General features: G+C 35.5%; 2 protein-coding genes across 2 annotated transcripts in view; one reads left to right on the top strand and one right to left on the bottom strand.

The window, feature by feature from the left end:
* IFT74 (intraflagellar transport 74) overlaps nt 1-12,181 on the bottom strand; it is a 41,958-nt gene that overhangs the window by 27,965 nt on the left and 1,812 nt on the right. Inside the window, exons 4-8 of the mRNA XM_080637383.1 lie at nt 11,886-11,934; nt 10,951-11,049; nt 10,729-10,789; nt 9,638-9,697; nt 8,562-8,623 (exon numbers count right to left, since the gene is read on the bottom strand). Coding sequence (XP_080493509.1) covers nt 8,562-8,623; nt 9,638-9,697; nt 10,729-10,789; nt 10,951-11,049; nt 11,886-11,934 — 331 coding nt within the window. The remainder of the gene's footprint in view (nt 1-8,561; nt 8,624-9,637; nt 9,698-10,728; nt 10,790-10,950; nt 11,050-11,885; nt 11,935-12,181) is intronic.
* LRRC19 (leucine rich repeat containing 19) lies at nt 3,095-7,209 on the top strand (the record flags this gene model as incomplete). Its single annotated transcript, XM_080637382.1, has 4 exons — nt 3,095-3,178; nt 4,676-5,186; nt 5,382-5,588; nt 6,887-7,209. The coding sequence occupies 4 exons, from the start codon at nt 3,095-3,097 to the stop codon at nt 7,207-7,209; spliced, it is 1,125 nt and encodes a 374-aa protein (XP_080493508.1).

The raw sequence follows: 12,181 nt of genomic DNA, 5'->3' as shown, positions 1-12,181 counted from the left end.
GGCTGCAGATCCAATTAAATCCAAGATGATTATAAGATGTTGCTCAACCTAGTCAATCTTTTGCTAAGGATCTTCTAGGTTTATTATTTTTTTTACACTGCCTGCTTATTCATCAGGTACAAAGGTTGAACAAAACCAAAGTGCTGTTGCATCATTATTTCTTGTCAGTGCATTGAAAAATCTGCTCTTGTGTACATATGCTGCTCTAACAAGCAACAAAAAGGTAAGACATTTGCCACATCTTTTTCAAAATATAGGCAAAGATTTATTAGTGTAACTTTATTGCTAGACTGGAAAAAAGTACATCTTGAGATACATTAAAAGTTCAGGAATTACTATGAACCTTGGACATGACAAGTTGCTGAGTAAATTGTACTTCAGTAGAAAGCCAGGGAATAGACTGTGTCTTCTCTGGAAAACAGAGTAGCTGATTACATAAACTCCACTACCTCCCAGAATCTTTTTCTTTACACATGCAAGAAAACCAATAGGAATTACGTTACTATTAAACAGTAACATCTTAAAAAATTCTCAGAGGAAAACTTTTTAAGAAAACATTTGTAATTACAAGGTATTACCAATGTACTGCCAGGCTCAGTTTCTTTCCAAAGTAATTACTTTAAACAGCAATTCCTGAAGTTTGGTTTTAGTGAAAAGCTAGATTGCAATTAAAATTACAGATACTTCCCTTTTCTTCTACTGTTCTTCCACAGGTTCCCACACATACAATACAGGAAATCAAACTTGTAAAAAAAAAACCCTAACTTGTCATTAGAAACTAAAGTAAAAAATAGGAACTATGCTTTAGACATATGTAGAGCAAATTTTTATACAGAGTGAAGTTTTAAACAAGAAAAGGATTTTTTAAATTAATGGCATCTCCTTAATTCAGACATTTTAACTTTTTCCTTGAAGTTTTGAAAAACTTTAAAGATTACTTTCATTTTCAACTTGTTACCAACTTACAGACTAATTTTAAAATAATATTTTAATACAAAATAATATTTTAATATATTTTTCTCACTGTATTGGAAACAATACTTTTCTTGAAATCTGCAAACTACAATAACATTATTAATCTCTATTTCTATATTGCCTAGTTAAGGCCACTCTGTTTCTGAAAATCTTGGAAGCAGGATCTTTAAGGTCCAAGTATACCACAAGATCCGACCGTTAACAGTCTATACTTAAAGTTCTCAAACTGCAAAAGGTTTTCTACTAGTAATATACAAACTGGCCCAATAAATGAATTACTCAGCTCACCAGCACCATCGCTGACAAGAACAACGCCTAATACAGAACCTAACAGTTGGACTTGATGATCTTACAGTTTTTTTCCAGCATAGTTGATTCTATAATTTTATGGTACCACAGTGGCTGCTGCTGCTAGTACCCCTGGTCCGTGCCACTGACAATGTCTAACAAAATGGTTTATGAATTCTTTTTGTATTTAATGTAGATTTCCAACAGCAGTAGAAATACACAATGGATAAGAGCAGCGTAAATGGCTTTTATTTTCTTATTTCCAAGAAGTTAGTAAGTTTCCAAGGCTGATTCAGCTATGTGAATGAGGTCAGTCCACAGACACCCTAATCTGCAGAAGCAATCAGTTAGACTTGACCAATTTGTTCTGTGCTCTCATATATTCCATGCTGACTGGCAAAGGCCTCCTGGCACTCTTTTTAAACATTTGTGGAGTTTTTTTAAATCTGACTGGTTGCCTAGGTTTAGCATCGTTCATGCAATTGAGTTTCCTTATGTAATTTCCCTCACTCTTCTCTGCTAAATTCAGTGATACTCTCTACAGCTCAAGATACAATAAGCATTTGGTCCTCGCTATGCGAAAAAGATACAGACAGGCTTGAGAGGGTCCAGAGAAGGGCCACAAAGATGATCAAAGGACTGGGAAGCCTGTAGTATGAGGAAAGGCTGACAGAATTCGTTTTGCTCAGCCTGAAGAAAGGAAGGCTCAGGGAAGACCTTATCACCATGTCTCAGTATTTAAAGGGTGCCTACAAAGAAGATGGAGACTCCCTTTTTACAAGGAGTCACATGGAAAAGACAAGGAGTAATGGGCACAAGTTACTCCTGCGGAGATTCCAACTGGATACAAGAGAGAATTTTTTCAGCATGAGAACAATCAGCCATTGGAATAATCTCCCTAGGGAACTGGTGGTTTCCCTGGTGCTGGATGCTTTTAAGATTTGGCTGGACAGAGTGCTGGAACGTCTAGTCCAGGTCATGCTTTGCCTAGAATGGTTGGACTAGATGATTCCTGAGGTCCCTTCCAACCGGTTATTCTATGATTCTATGAGATCTTGCAAATAATGCCTGATTCAAAGGAGATGGATGAGTGACACTTTCTGTGAGAGACGTTAATGCTGCAGTGAATACCACTGGTCAGAAAAGCTTTCCTGACTCTCAAAACAATAAAGTTCAAATTCATACAAAAACCCCAGGATCAAGACTGAACAATGTTTACTTAGTTCCAAAACTGTACCTTTATAATAATCAGAAGACCTGGTTTACATCTTATGTTATATTATAGATAATAAAGACATTAGAAGATAATCTTCTAAGTAAAAATTCACAAAAAATAACTTACAAAAGAACTGAATAAACAACAATTCATCTAGTACAGTATTCTACCTCTGTCAGTGGCAACATAAGATATTATTTCAGGAGAGCACACAAGCCTGAATACTTTCTGCAGTATGCTCCTATCATTGTCTTCCAAGTACCTGCAATTGCTTTAACAGGGAATTAATAAGTACATCCATGCCTACTCATTTTACACATACAAGAAACTGCTGTCTAGTAATCCCTCTTCTATTTGCTGACACAGTCTGCTCACTGGATTTTAGGTTTAGCTCAATAAAGTGAAAGCTGAATGCATTAATTCTAATAACCTATGTTCTTCCTCTCAATTTTGCATTTCATTGTATTTGTGTAGAAGAAAATTGATTAAATTATCATTGAAATAACTATACCTATTAATTTGTTCAACTACAGAATCACTGTAGAAACCACTACAGAAGACAGCGGTATTCTCATACTGGCATACAAAAGTGTTGCTTTTTACTAGGCTGTAAACATGATGCCCTCTTGGCTTGTGATCTGTGCTGGAACACTGTTTTTGAATCCTGTCACTGCTGACTGCAACATTACTTCTCAAACTGTAAGTTTTATATGTATGTAAATTACCCTTATTTTTGAAAGTTACACTAGAAGCTAAAGGCATTTTAAAAGCCACCTTGTAAACACAGAATTACTAAAGAAAGAAGCACACAGAGACAAATAAGATTACATGGCTTTCTGTGAAATGGACAACTAGCTGCTGGCAGTCACTGAAACATATTTGAGATGGATTTGTATACCAGCCGTATCTCTTTGCTGACAACAGGAGTGCCTCCTTTACCTTTACATTATTTTGGAATAGACCTAAAAAGCAATAGTTATTTGGACAAGGCCAAAAACTGCTCAAGTTTAGAGATTTACTGAGTTAGTACTTGCCCAAGTCATATCAAAATGTATGTAAGAAATTTTAAAGGTTTTTTTCTTCCAGAGATTAATGTAATGGATTTTGTATTTACTGGAGAACGGAGGGGAAGGAAGAAAACTTGATTAACAGTCAAGTAATAAAATTGGTATTGCACTACTTGCTCTGACTCACTGCCCACTGGTTCAGTACCGTATATACTGTTTGTTAATCTTTGGGACAAAGATGAAGAACAAAAAAACCACTTAGTGGGTATATGCAGTGCAGAAAAGGCAGTCCACTACACTTGTTTTTAAACCAGCTATCTAGCTATACTCAATCTAGTCACAGCAGTAACAAGCCGAACGTAGGCTACTTATTTAGGAAGAGGAGTAACACAACTAATCAGTTTCCAAGGCTAAGAATCTCTTCTTAAACCCAGTTCAAGTATCTTGACACTAAACTATAGCTTGCAGTGATGCACACATGTACGTATAAAGAAATCTGCTCTTCTCAGTAAACAGTAGTCCTTTAAGGTATAGAGAGTTAACACTCTCAAACCTGAAAAGACTGCAGCTATGCTAAACTTAAAACCCAGAAAACCAAAATTAAGTGTTATAATAAAAAAAAAAATCCAACAAAAATAAAACTAAATGTTTTGTTGAAGGTCTACTCCAAACATGTTTTTAAAAGTAAATACAGCTGTTTTTAAAATAAAACAATACATTCAAAAAGGCATATTTGAATTAGTTTTCAGCCTTGGATCCACTTTCTCTCTGACACCTACTTTCCCGATTATGTGGGAAATGAATCTTTTTTCTACTTAGCCAATCTTCACATAGAATACTAAACCAGAGAGCCCTACTAACTCCAAAATATCATGTGAAACTATTTGAATATTTGCCAAATAGTTTGAATAATCATCATAGAAAAAAATCTTGTATGCCAAACAGAGCTCAAGCACTAAGTGATCTGAAACTTCAGGTTTATATATATTAGGAGCATTCATTCCCCTCTATCACCAGACCATGGGTATATTAAGAAAAATATAAATAAAATTGCATGAAGAGCAGTAGAACTTTTAAAGCACTGGAATTAAAAAATACAAGAAAGATTTTTCATGCCGTCAATACTCATCACTGAGACATCTTCACTGGACTTCCCTATAGTATTTAATTGTTGTCTGTTTTTCAACAGGTCACTTGTGAGGCGTCTGGAAAGAACCTCTCTAATATACCCACTAACCTTTCCCAAAATGTTACTATATTAAGCCTCAAAAATAATAAAATCACTTTAAAAGATATTGACAAAGAGATCCTTCGAAGTTTTATTGAACTCACTGAACTTTACCTGAATGAAAACATGGTTATTGTACTGTATAACAATAGCTTCTGCAATCTGACAAAACTAGTAATTCTGGATATCAGCAGCAACCATATTAGCACAGTTCATAAGACAGCATTTGCAGGATTAAACCGACTGTCAGTGTTGAATCTATCCTATAACATGATTACTCAACTAGATTCAGATATATTTACTTCTCTAAAAAGTCTGACAGCTTTAAATCTACAGTATAACTCTCTTAAATATTTTCATATAAAATCATCATTTAAATTGATTAAAATAGTTTTAGCTGGAAACCCCTGGACCTGCTCCTGTGACCTCCTTGATTTACAGATATGGCTAACTGCCTCCAATGTGACAATGGGTAAGTTTTGGTTAGAGCAACATTTCATACTTGTTTATATTAAACAGCCTTATTTTTTTACTGATCTGGATAATATCCACTATTAACTTATTTGTTTTTTGCAACAATACATTAGGTTACCTATGATTTTTTTTTAGATCTGAGTGCCAATTAATTAACAATATCTCATAGCCTTTCCACTGCTCGCATCCACAGAAAATGAAAACAACACTATATGTACGTTCCCAAACACCAAGGAAAAATCCTCCGTCAAAACAGCAGCTATTCAACCAGCTGACTGCAAAATTGAACAAGCTTCTTTAGAAAACACTGTAACTTCCACTTCTGCCATTAAGCTTAAAAGTAGTGCCTTCCTAACAGCTCGGACTCCAAATATCACTGAAAACAATGGGACGCATGCAGGTAATATACTGATGTTCCACATTACTGTTTACAGGCTGTTGGATTTGCTATTCCACAATTTCGTACCATTTGTACACCTCATACACTATAATTCTTCCATAAAAGCTGTGATTATGGAACAGGCATATTTCCAGGTTTTGGTAGACTGCATACAGGCTATAGTGAATGCTAAGCTCTACTGAGTAAGTGTTAAAAACTGACAAACCACATCTGAATTCTCAAATGATACTACAACCTGACGATGACATTTCAAAGACTTGAAATTCAGGTAATTGCCCATACCTACCTAGCAGAACTGGGGAAGGATCTTTTAAAAATTTCAGTTACTTCTTCCAAAATCACTGCTTTCTAGAAGTAGCTGTCTTCTTAAATGTGAAATAGTGAGCAATAGTGAGCAATAATTTTACTCCTACCTTCAACTGTGTTCAGTGTAAAGGAGACAGATGTGCCCATCCCATATTCTTTCAAAATTTCAGCCTCCTTACTTTTCTACCCATTTTGAGGTTAATTCTATCATCATTCTGTAATATTTTAGCTTTTCTTTTGGTAAAGTCACTTTCTTCTTTCTCACATGCAAATTTCCGCTCTTCCATACTGTAATGTTTTACTTCTTGCTTCTGACTAAAGCAGAAGAAATATTATTATCCAGATATGTACACAAACAGTAGACAGCCACTGCTATAAACTTCTTTTACCATAACAGCTAGATTCTATGTTAGGACAGGGGCCACCACACAAAACCAGCTTCTAAATAAAGACTCCTGAAAACTACAGTCTATTGAAACTTTTATTTTAAAAGAAGCACAATTGAAAGGATACGCCAAACAAAAGATGTAATATTTTAGGCTGCAGACATCATCACCATATAGAAATTTAAGCCTGTGAAATAGAATTTGAAGTCAATCACTGTTTGGGGTTGTTCGTTTTTGTTGTTTGGTTGGGTTTTTTTTTCCCAAAGCCCAATCTTGGAATTTAAATTTTGGAAAAATATTATTTTATAGTTTACATGCCTCCAGAATTTTATCTGACTTTGAAGATATTATTTTTTATAAATATGCATGGTGGATATATATTGCTAAGAAATATAAGATGTACATGCATTTTTTAGTCAGGTGATGTGGCTAACTCCCCAAGAACATAACAATAAAATTCTACTAAAGCTTTGGACATACTCAGTAATTCCCCTATGATTGTTTATTTTGTGAGTTCCCAATTTAACTATGAAAAAATTCATACTAGAGTTCTTGCTGGTATTCCTCATGAGGATGACTCTTCCTTTTTTCCTGTCTGTTTTAAAGAGTTACCACTTCCTGGCAAAAGCTGGACCTTCCTAGCAGGTGTCCTAGGGTTCGTCCTAAGCATTACACTCCTGATTTTTATGGCTGCAAAATGCCCAACATGGTATCGCTATTTGATAAGCTACAGTCACCGTCATCTGGAAGAAAATGACTCAGAGATGTTTGAACAGGAATTCTCAGCTGACATGAGTTCTTTTCCTACATTATCGGATACAAACAATGAAGATCCAATTTTCTTTGAGAAAATTCAAACATTTGTGCCTGGGGAAGATGGATTTATTGAAGATAAATACATTGATTCTTATGTAACTGAGGAGAGTTAACAATGTCATAATGGATGAAGAACTGATTTCTCAAAACTGTAGTACACTTGTACTTCCGTATTATGCTACTTATGTACAATACAAAAGGAGGTTAAGCAGTCCATCTCCTTTCATCTTGTCAAATCCGTAACAAGGTTTGCTGCATGAATCATGAAGTTAAAAAAATGTGGTGATGTGCATGCCTCAGTGTCACAATAAGTAGTTCAAAACATGCAAAAAGTACTCAGAATCCACCTTTTATAAAAACCTAATGGTTACTTATGGCAGGAGGAGAGCTTACTGTATACTGCTTAACATGAACTCTTTACAAAGTAGCTTGTAAAGTTGGCATAATCACTAATGCTTTAACTATGAATAAGTCCAAAAAGGAAAAATAATTTCTCTAAAATGTTGGAGCAGATCACAGCCAGACCGCGGACTGAATCCAAATCAATGGTGTCACAGCTCATTAGGCTATTAGGCTAAACCAAAGCTATCAGAAGAACAGAGCATTTGTTGGGTTGTTTTCTTTTTCCTTTTCCTTTTTACCCGAATTAGCAGATCAGGAAAGACCAACCGCTCCATTCCCTTAAGTGAACCTACATACACTACAACAAGAACTTATTATTACTGCATACCTCATGCCTTTACTCCTTAGTTTGCTACTGAATCAAGTTTCTTCTTTTTATACTTATTTCCTTAACACTTAAAAATGCATTCAGGGATAAAATAGACACATTTGTGAGCTGCTGAAAACTGCCATTTTATTGAAAAGTGACTTCTTATTACAAGGCAAATTGGTTTTTTTAAAGTGCTTATCTATACGTAGAATCTCATAATTGAGATTGCTCTTTCTTGCAACAAGCCAGATCATATCTCTTTCTCCCTCACATCTCTGGTCCCTAAATTAAACATCTCAGAAACTCACCCTCTCAGCCTATCACTACACAAGCCATTCTCATGGCATACAAATTGTTACTGCAAGCATCTTGCTGTCATCTTCCCTTCCACAAATCCCTACCTAACCACACAGGAAACTCAGTGCTAGTTCCCACTTCTGCTTACTTTTCCCACTCTGGACTCCACAACACAACTCACAAAACTCAGGTTCTCAAAAGACAGGAGTCTCCACTGCCGCTTAAGTCCTCCTGGATGACATAGTAAGTATCTCCTCCAAGCAGTTAATCAGAAGAGTTTAAAGCTAGGAACCCAGCTGCAGTATGGCACTACTATACCATCCTGAAATTGCTCAGGTATCACATGTGGCATGCTTGGAATTGTAAAGGAACTTCTGAATCAGATACCACCTCAATTTTGACAAGTTCAGTTACAATTTTAACAGCTTTGGAGAAACATACACTTCATGTACTCACGTTTGTCTTTCTGTGAAAATTTTATCCACACTCTGAGTGTCTCGGTCATTCTGAACCTTTAACTTAAAAAAAAAAAATGTGATATAATATACAGTAATAAAGATACGCATTCTATATATAAATTTGAAAAGTTTCCTTTGAAAGAGAAGCAGCAGCTCAGAATGCATTAGAGGAAGGAGCAGCAGAGGCCACCTGCTCCAGAGATTTTTCACAGTTGATACTGAGCAAAGGCCTTCTGAAATTACAGTCTTCTACTGGAAACCAAAGGAAATAAGAAGGCATCTCTATGTTTAAAAAATATAATCAAGTTTGTTACAAATCAATTCACTGTGGGATCTATTCCTGCAACATTTAGTAAAATACTGTTTAAACCTACAGACATGATGAAAATGTAACACTTGCAAAGTATTCTTTTCTTTATGACACAGATATTGTGACTTTATTGTGCAATCAAATGCAGGGGAAAATGTTGTTTTGACCAAAATAACCTATTCTAAAAACAAACTAGTTTCTTTTGCTTATGGACAAAGTTATCCTAAGAAATGGAACATGCTTAATGCCACTAGTGTCTTAAGACTTAGAGGAACACTCTATCTGTATTAGAAAATAAAGAAAGGCAAATGAAAGCTCACTGATTTTGTGGTTATATTTATTATTTAATAAATATTTAATATTTATAACATGGGAGTAATTTAAAAGGCTGAAGAAACAATATAACTACCTTTCCAGAAGACTGGGCAGCTTTACAAGGCAGTCCAGTCTAGTGAATTTGCCTTTCATAAGACTAGTAGTGTTCCCAAATCAAATAAAGAATATATCTTAACACTCAAAATTTGGGTTGGGACAACATCCTTCTCAAATCTAAACCACAGAAAAATATCATGGGGCTGTTAATGCAACACTTCAGACAACTGTCTCACTGCAAACACGTGCCCATATTATGGTTTATTTAACTTGAAAAAATGGGTAAGTTTTAAATTAGTGCTATGCCATTTTAGATACATTGTACGTTCAAAGTTCCAAGAATGTAACACAACATTTCACCCTTCAAACATAGCATATATCCTATTTCTTACCATATTGTAATCGTGAATCACTTCTGCCATATCTGTACTAGTATTAAGTATATCCACAACCTGAAATGAGACAGAATTCCAACCTATTAATGCTCTCCTTTTGTTTTAAATTACACACAAAAAATCAGACAAGTAAGTAGTAACTCACAAAGCACTTACGAAAACACAGTTTTGTGTTATTGCAAATGGAAAAAACATGATGTGGGAATCTGATTACATGCAGCTTTAAAATCATAGAATCATAGAATGGTTAGGGTTGGAAAGTACCTTAAGATTATCTAGTTCCAAACCCTCATCCATGAGCAGGGATGCCTCACAGTAGGCCATGTTGCCCAAGGCTCTGTCCAACATGGACTTGAACACTGACAGGGATGGAACATCTATCACTTCCTTGGACAAGCCATTTCAATGCCTCACCACCCTCACAGTAAAGAACTTCTTCCTTATATCTAACCTGAACTTCCTCTCTTTGAGTTTAAACCCATTCCCCCTTGTCCTGTCACTACAGTCCCTGATGAAGAGTCCCTCTCCAGCATCCTTGTAGGCCCCCTTCAGATACTGGAAGGCTGCTATGAGGTCTCCACGCAGCCTTCTCTTCTCCAGGCTAAACAGCCCCAACTTTCTCAGCCTGTTTTCACACGGGAGGTGCTCCAGTCCCCTGATCATCCTCGTGGCCGTTCTCTGGACGCTCCTCCAACAGCTCCATGTCCTTTTTATGCTGAAGACACCAGAACTGTATACAGTACGCCAAGTTTTCAGAAATTATTGTCATTATACGTAGCTGTACATAACCCACAAACATCATGCTGCAGTGATTTCTTAAATCCACATGCAACTGCTTCTCCTAATGTATAGTGTGGTGTTCTTTTTTCTTTTATGATTTCCTTAGTTTCCATAGTTTTACTTTCCAATAACGGAAATTATTGAGGTGGTATTAACGAGTGTATTTTATTATTAATACTGAGGTGGAACTAAGCAATGTATTTTTACAGAGAAAAGTTAATAAAAAAGATGCTGAAGTAAAGCAAAAGCAATACAAAGTAAACAAGATATGGGAGAGCATTCAGTATCATAAGTTGATAGCAGCATACCATGTTGTAGTCTGCTAGCTGACCTTGAAATTCTTTGATTTCTCCAGCTAGAGCCTCTGCCCTAAATATAAAACAAAATCAAACTTAAGACTTGTACATGTAAAAATAAAATAATGGAAAAAAAAAAAAGATACTACTTAATGGTTCCTTCAAGGCAGCACAATACCTGAGAATAGTTTTGTTACTGAGAAAGTTAGCACTGAATTAGCTGCAACATCTCACCTTTTTTCATATGACAAGTAGACAGATTTCTCTTGCTTGTACATTTCTACTTCTTCCTGGAGCTTGTTAATTTCTGTTGTTAGTTCACTTGTTTTGCTTCTGCAAAAAAATAAACAAAACATTGGAATGTACAACTATAACACAGAACAGAAATTGTATTTTACTCTAGCTGTGCAATCAGTATCTCTTTCTCACACTGCATGATGTTTCAAATCAATATTTCAAAGAAGAGCTGTGTAAGTGAGGAAAAAAGATGACTGTTTCTAGCAGATAAATTCGTAAGTAGTTGCTGGAAAACCTGGATATGAAATAAAATGCTTTAACTAGCTGTGTCCCTGCTGGTGAAATAGATGTAAATTATTCTCAAATGGACAGATAAAAAGATCATAGTATGGTATATATCATACTATTTCACAGAATATGGATATCATCCATATGTAAAATTATGTATTTTAGGACTGATCATTCAATACTGCAATATGATCAACTGACAAAATAGCCTTGTATACAGTACAGTTTCTGCTAAGCCTTGCCTTTGTTAGCATTAGCTCAATGTATTATTCAAGTAAACCACCTGAAATGTACACTACAAAGTGCTTAGTTTGTGATGCTACTTCTTCCAAATGCAGCTATCAGACCTATGAAGCATTACAGGCGGAAGCTCACAATCACTGACCCTCTTTTTACTAACGCTGTGGGAGTGCATATAATTTAGCAAGTCTAATCACAAAATGTCAAAGGCATTCTCTTGGACTTACACATAAGCATAAAATTTCCTCCCTCCTACAAAATGACCATACCTCTTATAAGAGGACAGATTTTATTGTAAGTGAACACCACTTATCCCACGCTCTTGTTAAGCACAACAAATTTCATGTCAGAAGGGGAACAGAGCATTAAACCTCCTGCAGTTTTAATGTGTTCTTAAGACATACCTCAGCAGACCAAGGTAATATGTTTTATCCATTATCTGTCTCTGAGGACCTGACAAAGGACAGTAAGATGACATTTTGTTAGAAAACAATTAATGTTGATGAAGTGTAAATTATGAAAATAATTTGCAGAATTTACAGGCAGAGAACTGCCATCTTCTCAGTGTTCTTAAAAAGATAGTACCTCATTATAACAAATCAAAGCAGAAATTAATTTCACACTGTTGCGAAGATAAACATTACTTTTTCAGCTGTACTAACAGTTACTACATAACACAGTATTTTAATTATTCTGCAGT

This window comes from Psittacula echo (assembly GCF_963264785.1).
Source record: "Psittacula echo genome assembly, chromosome: Z".
NCBI lineage: Eukaryota > Metazoa > Chordata > Aves > Psittaciformes > Psittacidae > Psittacula > Psittacula echo.
The sequence above is the reverse complement of the archived record's forward strand: the minus strand, read 5'-3'. Positions and strand labels throughout refer to the sequence as shown.